This window comes from Gymnoscopelus braueri (assembly GCF_963280865.1).
Source record: "Gymnoscopelus braueri genome assembly, chromosome: 6".
NCBI classification, from domain to species: Eukaryota; Metazoa; Chordata; class Actinopteri; order Myctophiformes; family Myctophidae; genus Gymnoscopelus; species Gymnoscopelus braueri.
In genome coordinates, this window is record NC_137607.1 from 41759994 (window position 1) to 41779256 (window position 19263).

Consider the following 19263-nt stretch of genomic DNA (forward strand, 5'->3'; position numbering starts at 1 on the left):
AACTCTTGACAATATTGTACACAATGGAGGTTTAAAGCTTTGTAGAGCTGTTCTCTCAAGAGTATGAAGAGAAATAAGATGATGAAGTGTTGTAGAGATGGAATATTGTATGTCTTTACTAGTCTATGAGAGCAATGTTATATTTTATTTCTGTGTTGTTGGTGTGATATTTAGTATTTTTTTAAGAAAAGGTCTCGTATAAGTTGTTGGCATAATGGTCGATGCTTTAAGTGGAAGTACTATTTCTTAGCCCAAACACTACGTTTTCAACCTGCTACCTGGCCTTCAAATCTATTCCTATACTGTGCTGATCAGAGCAATGGTCACTGAGCTATGGCAATTTGAAGTGTTAAACACTGCTGTAACACTGCTGTAGTGCCACATGTGCAAGCAATATAGGCTTTTTTGGTGTGACTATTCTCAAGCCAAACCCCTGAACAGCGTTTGTGCCAAGTTTGGTACGGATTGGAGAAACGGAGCCTCTGCGGCCCTTTGGGGTGTCATTAAAAAGCAGACAAGTAGGAATGCAGGTCAAGTCCAATTATAAGACAAAGGCTTTCATGAAGGGTAGAACAGCAAGCAAGAACATCAAGATGAGGAACACAACTTAGCACCTGTTTAGGATCTAGCAGTGAGTGTGCAGAGTGAGTCCATTTATATAGGCAAGATAAAGCACTGCAAAGCAGAATGCCAGCTGAAGTCCAGATTAAACAAAAGTCTCAAGATGTACGGCTCAACCTAAGAGGTGTGATAACACTGAGGACGATCTGTTAGGTTGCTTTGTCCGTGGAGAGGTAAATAAAACTATGTGAAAAGGCATTTAATGTCTGCTGGCTGTTTTCGACAAATATATTTGACCAATATAATATAATACTGCATTAATATAAATTCCACAAACCTCAAATTTTTGTCATCTGGACTTTCCAACCAAGTGCAGCCTAGTTATTTCCAACAGCTAAAAAAAAATATCTATAATACCAGATACAGTATAATACCGTGTAAGAAAATAAATACAAAATCTTCCTCATCACTTTCCTACATTACTAAATGCATGGTCAAGGACCACATGCAATACCTTCACGGACCACCAGTGGTCCACGGACCACCTGTTGAAAACCCCTGATCTAAAACCAAAAAAAAGTCATAGTAATTTTACTCTAAATTAAGTTTTCATTGTAATACCGTAGTTAAAGTATACTATGTTAGTTCCATTGATCCAAGCCGGAAAACAATCAATTGATTGATCATTAAACTAAAGATGCTCTGGAAAAACTAATGCAATGTGTTAATGTAAGGGCTAACAGCCTATCAGTTTTCAATTCCATAGACTGTAGGTTAATTGCAGTGTAATTTACCTTCAGCGTAGCAGAGCAGATACAGAACTGAAATGAGAAGAATATTTGAGGAATGTCTCTGATTGTAGATCACATGTAGGTACGCCATCTTCATATCTGAAAGAAAGAAAGACAGATGTTCCTGTGCATCAATATCAGTTACACCATGATTGTTACAACCTTATATGGTCTAGACTCTAGAGGTTAGAAAGGAGTAACATATCAAAATCGCAAATCAGAGTAAAGTAAAAAAAAGTGTACATTTATTATTAGGATTAAACTTAAATTTACAGCAGATACATAAACAGTTTAGGGAAAGCACAAAACATCAGGGTGGCCAAAGCCAAAATACCCCACCCTACCTGAAAAGGAACCAAACTAAACTACACCAAAACAATCATTACAAACCAGACTCCCTAGCTAAACAAAACAGGGTCAAAAGGGGGAACAAAAGAAATGGTGGCACACCCCTACCAAGCTTCCCTTCCCTACACTCAAGAATTGGTTTGTAATACTGTCAAGTTTCCTAAACTAAGAATAGCTGAGATTAGAATGGTCTCTATACTTTAAACACTCAGTAATAAAGTTACCCTGAGCACTAAGCATAGGTATGGCACACAGCCTATAGACCTAGTAAAGTAACACTAGCTAACAACAAAAGGTTCAGCACATGGTGACGGATGTCAAAAGGACTGACAAAGAGTTTCTCCTAGGCTTTTATGTTGGCTGCTGGCTGATTGAGGATGAGGCCCAGGTGTGTCACCAGACACCATGCCACTCCTCCACTCCACCCTCCATTTAGAGAGGCCTTTAGAGAGGGTTAAAACACAATATGAGGCCATATAGGGCCGTAACAATGATCAGATCAGAGAATACTCCATTCTGATTGGCCAGAAGGTATGCATTATTTTTCAGATAGTAGGCTCTGTACATGGCTGTAGTCCCCGAAGGTGGCATACCCGTTTCCTGTTCCTGTCCATTTTCCTATAGCTTTGTTTCCTGACCTCCTGATGTCACGTCAGATTACTTCTGCCTTGTTGACTGTTCTGTTTCTCAAGATTTATTTAATATTTTTTAATTAATCTATTCTTATTTAATCTTTGCGCTACCAAACCCCCAAAGCAGCAAAACGTGTTTTTTGAAGAAAACGAAAAATGGCAGAAAATCTTGTCAGGCGGAAATGAGCGTGGCTATATGGGGAGTTGTGTCATGATCTAAGGAATCCATATAGTTATAGGCCAAAACGTGAAGCAGCCTATTATAGTGCCACCATGAGGTCGATTTGAAACATTTGGGGTGGAGGTTCTTCCTTGGCCTACTGGAAGTACGTGCAAGATGATCGTTCCAACGTAGCCCAAGATTAGCTGCACAGACAGACACAGACAGACACACACGGACGGACAGGGGCGAAAACATAATCCTTGCTGTTCTGGCCTGGCGGAGAGAATTGTTACTACATACATCAATACATACAATACCTCCACTAGATAACAATGACCCTGTATAAGCGACGTGATTGGTTAAAAACGTTTACTTGTGTTTGATTGGCTGAGGCCACAGACTGACTTTTGCGTCCGTTGGTCCGACTGGACCCATAATAGTCTTGCGTGGCCAGACTGTTTCCTCCCACAATATTCAAATGTTTAATGTTGGTCTATACAGTCTGGGACTGATCATGATTAAAATATAAAGCGGATGTGAAGCCTCTTCCCAACTTCCGTTTCGTTTTTACAGTAGCGCAAATTTATCCTAATAGAAAAAAGTATATTTAGCTTGCTGCTTAGCAGAAATGGCAATTAAAATAAATAAATATTAAGATATTTTTAAATATATTTTTAAATATATTTTCGTGAACGGAAGTGCCAGTTTCCTCTCTCGGATTTCGGGAGGTGTAGTTCCAGACTAGCAGTCGGAGATTGTGGAATAGTTGTCTGGCTATGCGAGACTATCCCCATAATAATAACTAAACCTATCCCTAACCCTGTTTTAGGGTGGAATTTCACTTAAAGCTTTAAAAGTGATATCCTGAAATTGCAAGCTTGGTCAAATAATTCAATATGAATAAAGACAAGACAGTCCCGAATCATTAATGTACACTTCCTAAACTATTCTCTGGTGCTATACCATAAGGTTTTAACCAAGTACACTCAATCACAAAACCATTGTTCAACTGTTTGACGTGACACTCAAGGTCATAATAATTTGGAAAAAGCAACAAATTTGTGAATTAATGACAATAATTTCAGATGAGGTTTCCTCAAGGCAATGGCATTTTTAAGCTTGTTATTTGAGCTACTGCCACTACTATGAGTTACTGTACTGAAGTTGTAATTGCATTCTCCAAGTGTACTTCCCCCTCACTTTTAGCTGAATGAAGCTCAGCCTGTCCGACCGCCTTGCCGGTCGTCTCTCACGGTTCTCGAGATACGTGAACTACAGACATACGGACACACGCACAGGACTGACAGTCACATAAGCGAACTATGAGAACTATACTATGAGTTACTGTACTGAAGTTGCTGAATGAAGCTCATTCATCTGTCTCACAAATATGTCTGTCTCCCTCTCTCATTAATGGAAAACATGCAATTACAACTTCAGTACAGTAGCTCATAGTAGTGGCAGTAGCTCAAATAACAAGCTTAAAAATGCCATTGCCTTGAGGAAACCTCATTCAAACAGTTGAACAATTGTTTTGTGATTGAGTGTACTTGGTTAAAACCTTATGGTATAGCACCAGAGAATAGTTTAGGAAGTGTACATTGATGATTCGGGACTGTCTTGTCTTTATTCATATTGAATTATTTGACCAAGCTTGCAATTTCAGGATATCACTTTTAAAGCTTTAAGTGAAATTCCACCCTAAAACGGGGTTAGGGATAGGTTTAGTTATTATTATGGGGATAGTCTCGCGTAGCCAGACAACTATTCCACAATCTCCGACTGCTAGTCTGGAACTACACCTCCCGAAATCCGAGAGAGGAAACTATGTATATATGTATATGTATATGTATATATATATATGTATATATATATATATGTATATATATGTATATATGTATATATATGTATATATATGTATATATATATATATATATATATATATATATATATATACTATATACTATTTATATATATGTAACAGAGTGGTTCACAACCTCAGTCTCAGCCTGATGGCCTGAAAGTCTAATATCTCCCCTGAGCGATAGGGATATCCCTTTGGCTTAGTGGTTAAGATGTTGGCTTGAATGGCTTTCCAAGCAGGAGACTCGGGTTCGAATCCCGGGCGTTATATATATATATATATAATCCTCAGTCTATTTTATTCAGTTGGCTATTTTGATCTGCATGGGTTAAACAAGCCTACTATATATCCATACTTACTGTAAACCAACTTTATGTTTTAATAGGAGGAAATTTGGCATTGAAACGCCAGCCCCCTCTATTGAACAGAAGAATCACGTGGAATCTTGATCAATGTGACACTTTGCATTGCACCTTTATTTTGTCAACTGCAATGTAATCTGGTATAGCCACTTGTGTGCTTTCTAACGTTTCCCTGCACAACACGGGCCAGCCTCACAGCCTCGCAAAACGTAAAATGTCTGGAGAGTATTTTAAATTGTGTACAAATGCCTTAGACCATTGTTGTGTCAGTGGTCCATGCGGGTGAGTTTGCATGTTGGTTAGTTATTGCAGGTCATTGAAACATAAGGGATTCCCAGCCTGCTACGCAGTTCAGCCCCATACACAATCAAAACCTTTCTGTAATTTTCTTTCCTTTTATCTTATGCAGTAGAAACTAAAACAGCTTTCTTTTTAAGTGTTCGTCCAAAGGTAATACGATATTCAAGAACTGGTACATATATACATTTATCCGATAAATTGTCAGCTACCTGGGGTACTTTTATTTCCAATTTCCAGTCTTTGAGACCAGCTGATTACTTTTCAAGCCCCCCTCCCCCCCTTTAAGTACACTTTAGATCTTATTTTTTTGCAACTTACTATTTGTTGCTCTATCACTCCAATGTTAGTATAAACACCCTTAAAGGACCACTTCCCCCATTTTCAAACTGCCTTCATATAATTGGTCCACACACTAATGCTCATTATAATATGCAGAGGTGGCGCATGCGCTGGGCAAACCAGGCAATTGCCCTGGGTGCAAAGTCCCTAGCTGTGCCGTGCCACCACAGGTGAAATGGATTAATTATTATGTATTGTTGCACTCGCTACGGCGCTACCTATAGCTACCCAACAGACAGTCAGGAAATAAGATGACAAAAACACCACAGGCGCAACATTGGCTAGGCCGGCCCTGATAATATGACCATTTCTGTCTACTCACTCTGTGTCTCAGAGGAGGACTGTAGACAGTTCCGAAACCTGCCTACCAGTGACAACATCTGTAGGCAGGTTTGGTCATTTCAAAAAGATGTTTTGTCATTTTAGGTTGAGAATGGATGAAGTGGTCCTTTGATAATGAGTATCAGAGTAATTTATCTCAGAGTGAAGAAAACAGACTCCTGAATTGCTGATATTTCAATTTATTGCATTCCTTATTTATTGTACACTATTACTGCAAGCTTTCTTCTCATAACAAGTTCACTCACTTAGAATTGTAGCAAATAGCCCTACGTCTCTCCCAGTGGTGTGTTCTAGATTTTTTTGGAGGGTATACTATAACAATTCCCCCCAGCCCCTAGTTCCTCCCACACGCACCGCACGCACGCGTGTATAATTAATTAATGTTAAAAAAAAAAAGCGTTTCTGCCCCGCACAAACTCGGCCAGGCCCACTCAGGCCCAGTTTCACAGTAACACACTGAGTAGGCTACACTTACAATATGCTTTGTACTGATTTTCTACTGTTTCTAATGTTAATCACCCTGTAACTCAACCACTTCGGAGCTGCTTTTAGCCTTGGATGCAATTCTTATTACCATAGAAGTGCAAGGATTGTTATAAAGAAATACTGGTTAGGCTTATCAGATATAATAGCAGTGTTAACAGCAAGCATTCCTGTATCTATTACAGAATAGTATTAACTTGGCATTGAAGACACAAACTGTATTGAAGATTCAAGATTTTGCTGTGCTATGACGCGCAATTTGAATACTAATGAAGTACTCAATTCAGTGACCTACGTTCAATGAAGTGAATGCCAGGTCGTTGAAATGTGTGAATTCCTTCGCCAGTAGCCATTAATTATCACCTCAAGAACAATAGCCAAACACATGATAAGCCTTCACCTCAGAGTTAGACTAGTCAGACGGTCAGACCACATTCTTGCTGTTTGTATTGCCCCAGCCAGCCACTCCTGGGTGCAGCGTATCAGATGCGTATCAACGTATCAGATACGCCGTTTCGAACTGTTTTTGAATGTATACGGTGGTGACGAAAAAAATCTGCAGGCCATACTACGTATACAGCGTACCACGTTAGAACACATCACTGGTCTCTCCCCCCACTAGGGGGCGAGAGAAAAACATAAAACATTGAAATACAGTGATATAAAGTTTCTTTCTGACAGCCAAGATATGTAACTGGTGGAGCTTTGTGTTGTGTTAGTGGAAGAATGGAACGATGTCTCTTTAGAGTTGGTCTCTTTTTCTCTCATTAACATAATGTTCATGTTATTTCATACAATTATGAAATAACATGAAAAAAAAAAAAATCATTGCATAAGAGCATGAATTAAGATGTTTCATACAGATTAAAGAGGAGCACTCTAAAATAACATAAATAAAAACATAAATCATCAAACATGATTTAAACAGATGCTTAAATCCCAACAATTAAAGGAGATCAACAGTATTTTTTCATTACTTATGTGTCATTTCACTGAAAGTTTAGGATTTGCTCTGTCGTTCTGCACAATTTGTGCTCCGTGGGCACAGCCGCCTTGGGCTTACCCTCTCCACTCGTTCCCCAGAAGAACGGAACATCCAAGATGTGCAGTGTACATGAAACTGGATCAAGTGCTTTAAACTATATTTTAAGTATGTATTTGTCTGGTGCATGGGTGGCGCAGTGATGAAGTAGCTGCCCACCACCACGGAGTCTGTGAGTTCGAATCCACCGTGTTGCATCCGGCTTTGTCTCGTGTTTATATGAGCACAATTGGCCCGTGTTAGGGGGAGGGAAGCCGCGCCAGGGGTTGATAAATTGTTACTGCATGTAATCCTACGGGATGGGGCAGGAAGGATACAACACCCAGGAATGTGTGTGGGGGGAAATAATTGGCATGACGACTGGGAATTAGAAAAAAAATAAAGTATGTACTTTAATTTTTCTCATCAGCAACAACTGATGAGACAAATACATCAGAAGAGAAATAAACTTTCACCACAACACCTTTCTAACTGAGAGTGAACTAAGAAAAGCAAAGGGGGCTTTTTTGGTTCTTCTTCTGAAATTCAGGATCAGGCTCTGGAACAGAGCTTGAATTTTCAAGAAGCTTTTTTTTTGGCAAACTGCTAATAAAGTATTCAATCAATCAATCAGATGAGGAATCGTGTCGTGTTCTCAACGGTGTTCTCCCTTGTTGCAACACTTTTTTTTAAAAACATACAATTCATACTAATGTACTCTAATATGTACAAAAAGTACGTAATAGTAATGCCTCAACATAAGTAAAATAGTTATATTTTTTATATTCCATATTCAAACACACACACACACACACACACACACACACACACACACACACAGACACACACACACAGATCATGAAATGCTCTCATTTGTTATTCATTTTATATTCAAACAATGTAAATCATGAATCAGAGAGCCGGAAAGTCTGATTGCATATACACTTTTTTCCTAAAAGTCATGTCTAATGTCATCTCACTATTTAAAAATAATCTTCAAATTAACTTGAATAAATATTGATATTTTAAGTTCACCCTTCTGCTTAATTAATGAGCACTCTGTTTACACGTTTGTTGTGAGAAGAATATGTTTGAAACAAAAGCCGGGTTCAATCACCATTGCTTGATGAGAGCCGTCTGCATCAGATTACAGTAGGACACATCAGCTGTTATTTGCAAGATTCTAACAAAAACATCTAGTCTCAAGCTATCATGCAATCATTGTATCATTTTGAATTCCAGAAGCCAGATTAAGCTTAATTTATACTCTGCTGCAGCTTTGGAAAAAGTATGAAATGTTTTACTTAAAGGTAGGGTAAGTGATATTTTTTGGTTAAAACAAAAAGTATTTTTTTAAAAGGTTAAAATACTATATTCTGATCGTAATCATTGCTATAGAGTGTTTGTTCAGTAACAGGAGTCTCCCCGTCTCTCCAGCTCTTTAATAAACAGAAAATACATTTTTCGGTAGGTGTCAAAATCTCAGCCAATCAGGAGAAAGTACCCATTTTTAAGCTTAATTTGTATAGTTTTCAGTTCCAATTTTGCATGCTCATTTCTTAGTGTCATCACTTCCAATTTCACTTGTTTAATCTGTATCCTGATTGAGTTCTCTGTCCTGGTTGGATAAAATTGGAAATGAAAAGAACTACAAAAAAAAAAAAACTACAAAATACATTTTCTGTTTTATAAAGAGCTGGAGAGACATGGAGACTCTTTATATGGACAGGACACCCTATAGTGACGAGTACTATCAGAACATATACCCATTTTGCAATTATTTGAAACTTTGCAAATCACTTACACTACCTTTAAGTAGCTAAAAGTATCAAAACCACATGTGCAGAAGTACTCTGTTACAAGTAAAAGGCAATCAAAATATACTTAAAGTACCAAAGGTAAAAGTACAAGAAAGTTAGAAAATAGCAGATCTACAAGCTCACAGCTTGTAGATTGGCTATTTTAAAATAGCCTACACATAAAATAGGGCTAAAGTGGTTAATGTGTGTTTTATAATATAATAATTTATATCTGCAAAGTAACTAGTAACTAAAGTTTTCAAATAATTGTAGTGGAGTAAAAGTATAATATTGCCTCTGAGATGTATAGTGGGGTAAAAGTAAAAGTATTGAAAATGGTAAATACTCCAGTAAAGTAAAAAATCCTCAAAAGTGTACATACATGTACTTCTTTGCACCACTGCTCGGCTGTATGGCTCACAATGCTCACAAGGCGTTGTGAGCTTGTAGATCTGCTATTTTCATGACACTGACGTAGACTACTGTACAAACAGTGGTGTGTTCTAGCTTTTTTTGGAGGGTATACTATAACAATTCCCCCCCTAGTTCCTCCCACACGCACCGCACGCGCGTATAATTGATTAATGTAAAAAAAAATGCTGCTCCGTGCGCGTTTCTGCTCCGCACAAACTCGACCAGGCCCACTCAGGCCCAGTTTCACAGTAACACTGAGTAGGCTACACTTACAATATGCTTTGTACTGATTTTCTACTGTTTCTAATGTTAATCACCCTGTAACTCAACCACTTCGGAGCTGCTTTTAGCCTTGGATGCATTTCTTTTTTATTTATTTTTATTACCATAGAAGTGCAAGGATTGTTATAAATAAATGCTGGTTAGGCTTATCAGATATAATAGCAGTGTTAAAAGCGAGCATTCCTGTATCTATTACAGAATAGTATTAACTTGGCATTGAAGACACAAACTGTATTGAAGATTCAAGATTTTGCTGTAATGAAGTACTCAATTCAGTGACCTACGTTCAATGAAGTGAATGGCAGGTCGTTGAAATGTGTGAATTCCTTCGCCAGTAGCCATTAATTATCACCTCAAGAACAATAGCCACGCACATGATAAGCCTTCACCTCAGAGTTAGACTAGTCAGACGGTCAGACCACATTCTTGCTGTTTGTATTGCTGCGTCCCCAGCCAGCCACTCCTGGGTGCAGCGTATCAGATGCGTATCAACGTATCAGATACGCCGTTTCGAACTGTTTTTGAATGTATACGGTGGCGACGAAAAAAATCTGTAGGCCATACTACGTATACAGCGTACCACGGTAGAACACATCACTACAAACAAAGTATAAATCAGGCATCAAACGTCAGCTAGAATATTCAGCAGATCCACAGAATCCAATCAGTTACACCAGTGGTTTTAAAAAATGTTCATGTCAAGGACCCCTACATTGATATACATTTGGCCGCGGACCCCCATCGGGAAATGTTTTGTGCCGGGGACCCCCAGAAGCAAAAATTTGAGTTTAAAATTCGCTTTAAAAAATATATATATATATTTATTCAAAGATATGCACACATCTTCAAGTTTTTCCCAAAATAGCAGATCTGCAAGCTCATAGCGCGGCACTCGGTGCCGCGCTACGAGCTTGTATATCTGCTATTTTTTAATAGCCAAAGCTAAGTGGTTAAAATGATTGTGACACTATGTTAACTCATTTTGCTGGGGACCCCATAACCCCCCCCCACCCACCACCACCACTGGTTGATAACCACTGAGTTACACACTATAGGTTACACAGACACATTATGGTAGCCTAAATGTTGATTTATAGTAGTAGCTTACCACTGTTATGAAGAACTCCGAAAACAACACATTCCACGTCTGACACTAACGACTACTCCTCAGCGTTCTGTCCCTCGGTGTGGTTATATAGACACACTACTTTCACTTTCAGCTGCTCCACGAGGCTCAGCTTTGGGAAGGCAACCAGGCATCATATTGCACAAACAGTTTGTGCATGATGCCTGGTTGAGGTTCCCATTTGCATTCCTGAAATCAAATGCGAGCAGTAGCGGCTGGTGGTGATTTTGGGTGGGGGGGCTACAAGACATCCATATAGGGGCGTCACAGGGGGGGTGTAAGTGGGACTGAGTTACTAGGGCCCCAGGTAAGGGGGGCCTAAAAAATAAAAAATAAACATATTTTTTAAAGGGCAAAAATCATAGTGGGGCCCACAGTGAATCTTTGTCCCCAGGGCCCAGAATTTGGTGCTACGCCCATTATACTATACTCATAGTTCACCTGGGCCTGCAGCAACAGCATCACATTCCAGATAGCAAGTTACAGCAATTACACTACTGTAGGCTACCTATACTTTGTTATAGGAAATGCTCCACAACAACACAAGTACCCACAACAAAGCAGAGCTTCCACTGCTCCAGTGAACGTTGTTTGTAAGTGCAGAAAGCTGCTCTTATATCTTGATTATTGGTGGTGGTGGCAATACTAAAAATTTGAGCCTGGAATGATCAAATCCTGTGTTGAGGGTCACACAAGAATAGCATGCACTTTATAAACAAAATAAGACCAGAACCAGACAATTAATTAAAAGGTTAGATTATTTAAATCTGCTTAAAACATAGCAGCAAGTGGTATGTATGAACTGAAACTCATCTCTCCTCCTACAGTAGACCTCTTCCCATGTTCCTTAGCACTGCTTTTAAAGTTTTATACACACAGCCTCTGTCTGTCTGTCTGTCTGTCTGTCTGTCTACACACACACACACACACACCCACACACCACACACCACACACCACACACACACACACACACACACACAATTCAATTCAAAGGGCTTTATTGGCATGAGAAAACATACGTTTACATTGCCAAAGCAGAAAGCACAATACAACAATACAGCAATACAGTCAAAACAAAAAATATGTACATTTGAAAGTCAGAATCTTCAATTTTTCAATTTCTATGTACCAAGATCACTGGGTGCAGGTATAGTGCAGGAATATACACAATGATTAGTCTTTAGGGTGGTTGTGTTCCGTTTGATATCCTTCTCCTATCACAGCAACTCACGAATCTTGCTGCTGTGTTTGCACATTGTTGTACTTCGCCCAGCAGATATGGGAGTTTTTTGTCATTGGTCATGTTTTCAAAATCTCCGTGTGTGGTCGTAATCTGTGGGAAGTATGTGTCTCTGATGTCTTGGTACAATGGACAGACGGTTAGGAAGTGTAGCTCGGTTTCCACTTCATTTTGTGTGCAGTGGGTGCATAGTCTGTCTTCTCTCGGGATACAGGTCTGCCTGTGACGACCTTTCTCGATCGCAAGACTGTGCTCACTGAGTCTGTACCTAGTTACGATTTTTCTTTGTTTTGGGTCGGTCACGGTGCTCAGGTAATCTGCCACTGTGTATTCTCTGTTTAGGGCCAGATAGCATTCTAGTTTACTCTGCTTTTGTGTTGCACACACACACACACACACACACACACACACACACACACACACACACACACACACACACACACACACACACACACACACACACACACACACACACACACACACACACACACACACACACACACACACACACACACACACACACAGTCTGTCTGTGCGTTCTCCAGGCATGCAAACAGCCCCGAGGTGAAAAAGGTGACAACATGTTGTTTTCTTTTGGGTCAGGTGTCACACAATTGCCCTATTTGGGTTCAAAAGGTGACTGTAGCTGAAAAGTGACACTTTTGCATGTCTGGTTCTCAACGGGCCTAACTGGTATAACTGGTATAATGTAGAAACATAAAAATGCCTTGAATAACTTTGGTGACACATAAAGTAGCATGCTCATTTCATGAGTTCCGTGAGAAGCATTTAACATGTAAATATGTCAATCAAAAACAAATCTAGTGTAGCTTGTAGGGTGTGTCTTTTTCTTTTGTTACATGTGCACTAGCTACCAACACTGTCTTTTGAAAAGCCATATGATGTATACTGTAATTGCAGCTAAAGTGGCCCTTTTGAGGTTGAAGCACTGTCTGTACTGATGAGACTAAATTATTATTATCCAAAATAATTAGGATTTAATAATTATTGGGTGTTAATGCAGACATACTAGTAGTTAATGCACACATCGTTTTAAAATGTGCAGCACATTGGAATAGACCCTATGACACATTAGGAGTCCATTAGTATACATTTAGGGCTAGGCCACTGTGTTTTTGATAAGATGATTATTTTGCATGTCCGTGGCAAAAATTAAATATTAATGAAAATGTCCATCACAAGCTGCCATGGTGATGACCCCTGACTGTGACACACGCACACACACACGCACGCACGCACGCACACAAGCACACACACACACACACACACACACACACACACACACACACACACACACACACACACACACACACACACACACACACACAAGCACACACACACACACACACACACACACACACACACACACACACACACACACACACACACACCTAGCGTTCCCCAAACAGCTTGAGCCACTTCCAATGTGATTAAAGCAGCAATCATGTTTCTTGACTTTGTCAGATAAATGAAGCAAATCCACAATACCTTTCTGAAGACGGATTAGAAAGTAAGTAATCTGCAATCCATTTGAATACTGGCGCCTGCCTGTTAATCCTCCTTCACTTTCCCAGAACAAAGCACAGAAAGGTACACCTTTTTGTCATTGGTCAAAAGCCAGTGAGGGCGGAGCTTGGGGGCTAAAATATATTAGCCCCAATGGTGAGTAAATCAAGCAGGCGTGTCATGTCAGCTGTCAATCACTCAACTCAATGAAAGCCAATGGAAGCTGATTTGGGCTAAAAGAAATCAGCCCATATTTACATATTTTGTGTTTTTCTTGTAACTGTTTGATGCTGTTGCTGCTTCAGGTTCCACCAGCATATAAATAATCTCTTCTAAAACATTTTAATAATAATTTCTCATCTTTCCATAAAATAGGGGGGGCTTAGCCCCACTAGCCCATTGATACCAGCCGTCCCTGAATGCGAGTGAGATTTCCGGAGGGGGCTGGTTTACCAAGGCTAGCATGCAGGGTTTCCTGAAGGACAAAGGTTAGCCTAGGGCAGGGCCAGGGTTCTCAAACCTTTTTATTCACCTGTTTCCTAGGCTGTGTGTTTTCCACTTCCTGTCGATTTGATCCAATGAAATCCAATGAAACTGGTCAGATGACCAATGATATCCAATGAAATCGACAGGAAGTGGAAAACACACAGCCTAGGAAACAGGTGAATAGAGACACACGGCCGGAAGCGGAACAAAATATAAGTTTTTCAGGAAATGAATATTTTTAAAACAAAGCAATACTGCCTCATCAAAGTTGGTATAGTGACTTTATATATCGTCAGATACTTGCATGTGTCATTATATTATCACCACTTTACCCAAATCCAGCGCAAGTGGAGATAGTAGTTTCAGACGAGCAGAAATCAAGCTGAAATGGAGTTAGGTGTCCAAACAACAATAGCTCCACTTGCTGCTGAGGGAGAGGTTTCAAAAGGGTACAAATTTCCAAAAGCTAACAATGGATCTCCAAGCTCACAATGCATCACAACAACGTGTGAATTAATGCCCTGATGCTTCATGACACTTATATAGGCCAACAATAATAAACAGGACTTTAAATATTACAATAACTTTTGCAAAGAGGGGTTTACAGAACCAGTTCCAGTTTCGCGACAGAAATGCTATCAACTCCTTTCTTCTTGTCACATTGCTCTCTTCATTAAACACTTCATAGATTTTAGAAATAGAATTACTTGTATTCATAACATTAGCGTCAGTGCTAAGTTTGATAAACAGGTACACTGCATAGTTTTAACAGACTACGGTGAGTTTGTTTACGTGATACTCCTCCTCGTTCACTGCGCAGCACGCTCTGTTCTGTGTTATGAAAAAGCTGCAGCAGAGTAGAGAGGGGGAGTTGTTTGTTTTTGACGGACAGTTTGAGGATCCAATGGAGTTGGGAGGTTTCGTCAGAGGCGCTTTTTAATACTTTTCATTGGTTCAAATGTTTAGATTTTTTACACAGACGTAAAGGGTGTTCAATAGCATTGATTTATGAAAAAAAAAAAAAAAAGCTGAAAATGGAGTTAGCTGGTTCGTCCCGGACACCGACGATATACTCCATCAGTATGTCAAAACCGCTAGCATCGGAGATCTAGAGTTTAAGTGGTCGCATGGTACTGTATACACGTCACGGACGCATCCCTTGAGGTTTTCAATACCCAGAAAACCGGCGAAAGTGGCCGTTTTCAAGATGTTTTGGTCATTATCTCTGGAACAGAAGGTCCAATCTGCTCAGTTCAAAGCTTGTTGGATGCGTGACTTTGAAGACCTTTTCGAGTTATTTGTTTTTTTTAGGGGAGGCGAGATCTTAGTTGGGCAGGCGACCGCCTGTCCTGCCTCTACAGTGGGTACGCCACTGGTCGGCGCTCGGCGCTCGTAAAGACAGTGATGTCACTGAAATGCGACAACTTGTCTGTCTGCCGTCTCGCCTCTGCTGTGTTAACATTATGGGTAACTCGTTAAAGTGGCAAATTAAATGTGAATCACATCAACTATTAAGAAAACAAGAAGATATGTTGACAAAGACACTCCATACATTTGGAAACATATTTTTATTTAAATCAATATCGTCTTCAGTTAAATGCAGGATCATTTTTAAAGTAGGCTAACTCTCATATCCTCTCATAGGGAATGCATTGGCAGGACCTCGAGTAGCGTCGCTGTCTCAAAAGTGGCCGTGAATTTGTAGGCCTTCCGCTTCCGGCCATGTGTCTCTATACCACGAGTCACAACCCCATATTATGAGGGATTTTTTTTTTTGCGACCCCATGAGGGATTTTGAGGTCATGTGATCAGTGACATACGCAGGGTGTACTTTTGGCACTTTAAGTGCGCATGTAATGTATTTGTCTCATCAGCAACAACTGATGAGACAAATACATCAGAAGAGAAATAGACTTTCACCACAACACCTTTCTAACTGAGAGTGAACTAATAAAAGCAAAGGGGTATTTTTTGGTTCTTCTTCTGAAATTCAGGATCAGGCTCTGGAACGGAGCTTGAATTTTCAAGAAGGCCTGACCTTTGGGCACCTGGGCCTGGGCCTGACAGGCCCGTTCAGGGATCCAGCTCTGACAACAGGGGCTTAATTCTGCATAACACCTGTTGGTAACGTCTCTAGACCAATGGTTCCCCCCAAAATAATCATATTTGAACTGGGGACCCCCCACCCTGACAAGCACTTGGAATTGTAGTTCCAGGAAAACAATTTTTTTGAGGAATTTTAGCCAAACTACAAGCTCACAATGCCTTGCACTGCGAGGCGTTGTGAGCTTGTATATCAGCTATTTTCACAATGTTTGCCTCTTTCTTACGTAATTGGAAATGTGGCCAATTCGCTATGAAAAAGGTCTTAAACGTCATTAAATTGATTAACTTTAGAAATGTGCAGATACCCTGTATACACTTATACTGACTGTATGTTAGTTTGTTTACTGTGTTGAGTGAGGAAACAATGTTGCAAATTAAGCTTATCATCTGGGGACCCCCCCAAAATAATTTGGGGACCCCACCAGTGGTCTAGAGTCTAGACCATGGGTTTTCAACTGGTGGTCCGTGGACCACTGGTGGTCCGTGGAGGTATTGCATGTGGTCCCTGACCATGCATTTAGTAATGTAGGAAAGTGAAGATTTGTATTATATTTTATTTTATCGACCTCTAGTTGAGAAACAGTATGATGTATGATGACGCATCAATGTTGTCAGTTACTTGGAAGTCGGATGTCAAGAACTTCCACAGAAATGGGAGTTAGAATTTCAAGGGAAACTGTACAGGTTTACCTGGTCGAGTCATCATTAGTAGGAAATGTGCCCATATCAATCACATGTGCTTGCTCATACATATGATGCAATGAATCAGTTAACATGAGTTTAATATGGAAGGTTAAGAGAACAGAATAAGGGCAACCATGGGAAAGGAATGGATCAGTGGTTCTCAATCTTTTCTGAGCTCTGGACCACTAGCACATCTCAGTTAAATAATTACTGTTAAGCGCTTGATTTAATTCACCTAGAATTAACAAATTAAATTAAGGCCTTAACAGTCATTATTTAATTTCAAGCTTTTCCCCCACACCACGCCCATATCCCTCCTCCCAACACAATAGTGGTCCCCAGGTTGATTCTCAGTCAGGGTGGTGGTCCCTGGTTCATAATCAGTTGAAAACCCATGGTCTAGACCAATGGGTCCCGAACATTGGGCCAGGGCCTAATCAAAATTAAAATAATTTTAAAAAATTCCACAAAACCTTATATTGTCAGAGTGAGTAACGAGCAGGAGCCAAAAGCAGACGAGCAAGGCAGGAATGTTCAACTCAAAAGGTTTATTTAACAACCAAAGTTTCCAATGGTAGGTAGAGAACAGGTGGAAAGTAGGCAACAAGCACTAACACAAACTCACATGACAAAGGTCTATGGACTGTCAAGAACACATGGAAACAGAGGGGTATAAATAGACAGGGAACTAACTACACACAGGTGAACTCAAAGTATGAGCAACACAGGATAGCATACACACTGTAGGATATTTGGTCCGATTATGTTGTTGGGGACCTTTTTTGTAACCTGACTCTGCCAGATGGGGGCGGTATTGACTTCACAATACAGCCTGTGAAACAAATGTGACGCAAGCTTCTTCCATCTGGCCGAGTCAGGTTACCTTTTTTGGGGCTCGCCGACAAACCCCCCGATCTGATCAGATCGGGCGCAGAGGTTTTGGTCACTGTGTGAAAGGCACTGCGAGAGGATCCGGCCATGATAATGTCTTCCCGACCGTTTCAGATATCTAGCAGGTTTGATATTACCGTATAGTCCTGTATTAAGTTAAACATTATAAAACAGCATGAGAGAGTGAGAGAGAGCGAGAGAGAGAGCGAGAGCGAGAGCGAGAGCGAGAGAGAGCTCTGTGTGTGTGTGTGTGTGTGTGTGTGTGTGTGTGTGTGTGTGTGTGTGTGCAGCGTGTGTCTGAACAGTGTTGCCAAATTTTGGGAGAGAAATAAGCAACCAGGTCTATGAAAACAAGCCCAACAAAAGCGACTATAGGCCACATGATCACTTATAACCATTGGATATTTGAAAATAGCTGATCTACAAGCTCACAACGCGTTGTAGCTATTTTCAAAGAAAAACATTTAAAATGTGGAATATTTTCCAATTCCACACAAATCTTGTATGGGGGTCTATGGCACAACATATTTTCAGAATTTGTCTGTGGACAAATACATATTATGTGTTGTTTAAACCACTGGTTTAAATAACATTAGGAAACAAGGCCAAGTAGGCAACTACACAAATAAGCCCAAAAAAACGCAACCTGCAACAACCAATATTTACAAGCACCTCTACAGAAAAACAAGCCCAAAGTCGCTTATAATAAGCGGACATGGCAACACTGTTTCTGAGTTGCATAGACCATATTCACACGGCGGCCATATTGGAATTTTACATTGAAAGTGCCGCCACCCGGGGTAGCTACTTTCATTGACTTCATAGAAACATGGCCGCCGTGTGAATATGGTCTATTGCGCCCTTTTAAGCTGGTTGACTTGTTTCAGAGAGAGAGAGAGGCAGGTACACAAACAAGGGCAGACAGGAAGGCACAGAACATTATAAGTATATATAATCATAACTACAAAATAAAGATACACAATACCAACAACAGAGTAACAGAATTACAAGACACCTAGACCAAAAGGGAGCAAGAACAGAAGTAGGCCACACACACACACACACACACACACACACACACACACACACACACACACACACACACACACACACACACACACACACACAGGGCCCTATTCCAGCTGAAATTTGAACAAACCACTAATTACGGATTTCGGACTAGGCAAGAGGCGTTTCCCCGCAAAATTCGGTATTCTGTGGCACCCCCCTCACCCGCCAAACACCTGAGCTACCCGTTACATTATGCATAGGTGTGGTTTGGGCGTTACAATGATAAAACCAATCACCGTGCCAGAAGCCATTGCCTTTAAGAGAAGACTGCGCTAGCCTAGCCTGGTAAACCCTCCCTCCGGAAATCTCAATTCCATTTCATTTCAGGAGTGAGTCTGGCCTGATCCGCCTGTCTGCAATATTGGCTGTGCTGGAGTTGGGCGGGAGTAATACCGTTGACTGACAACCCCTTCAGCCAATGATAATTTTTC

At 40.3% G+C, this 19263-nt stretch overlaps 1 protein-coding gene across 2 annotated transcripts in view; it reads right to left on the reverse strand.

Moving 5' to 3' along the window:
• Positions 1–19263, reverse strand: part of LOC308087350 (matrix remodeling-associated protein 8-like) — a 39302-nt gene that overhangs the window by 11438 nt on the left and 8601 nt on the right. Inside the window, exons 1-2 of one of the 2 annotated variants that reach the window (XM_080431132.1) lie at positions 10810–10881; positions 1356–1451 (exon numbers count right to left, since the gene is read on the reverse strand). In XM_080431132.1, the coding sequence (XP_080287258.1) occupies positions 1356–1449 (94 nt within the window). In that variant the 5' untranslated portion in view covers positions 1450–1451; positions 10810–10881. Of the gene's footprint in view, positions 1–1355; positions 1452–10809; positions 10882–19263 lie in introns of those variants that run through there. The other variant, XM_080431131.1, reaches the window with a different exon arrangement.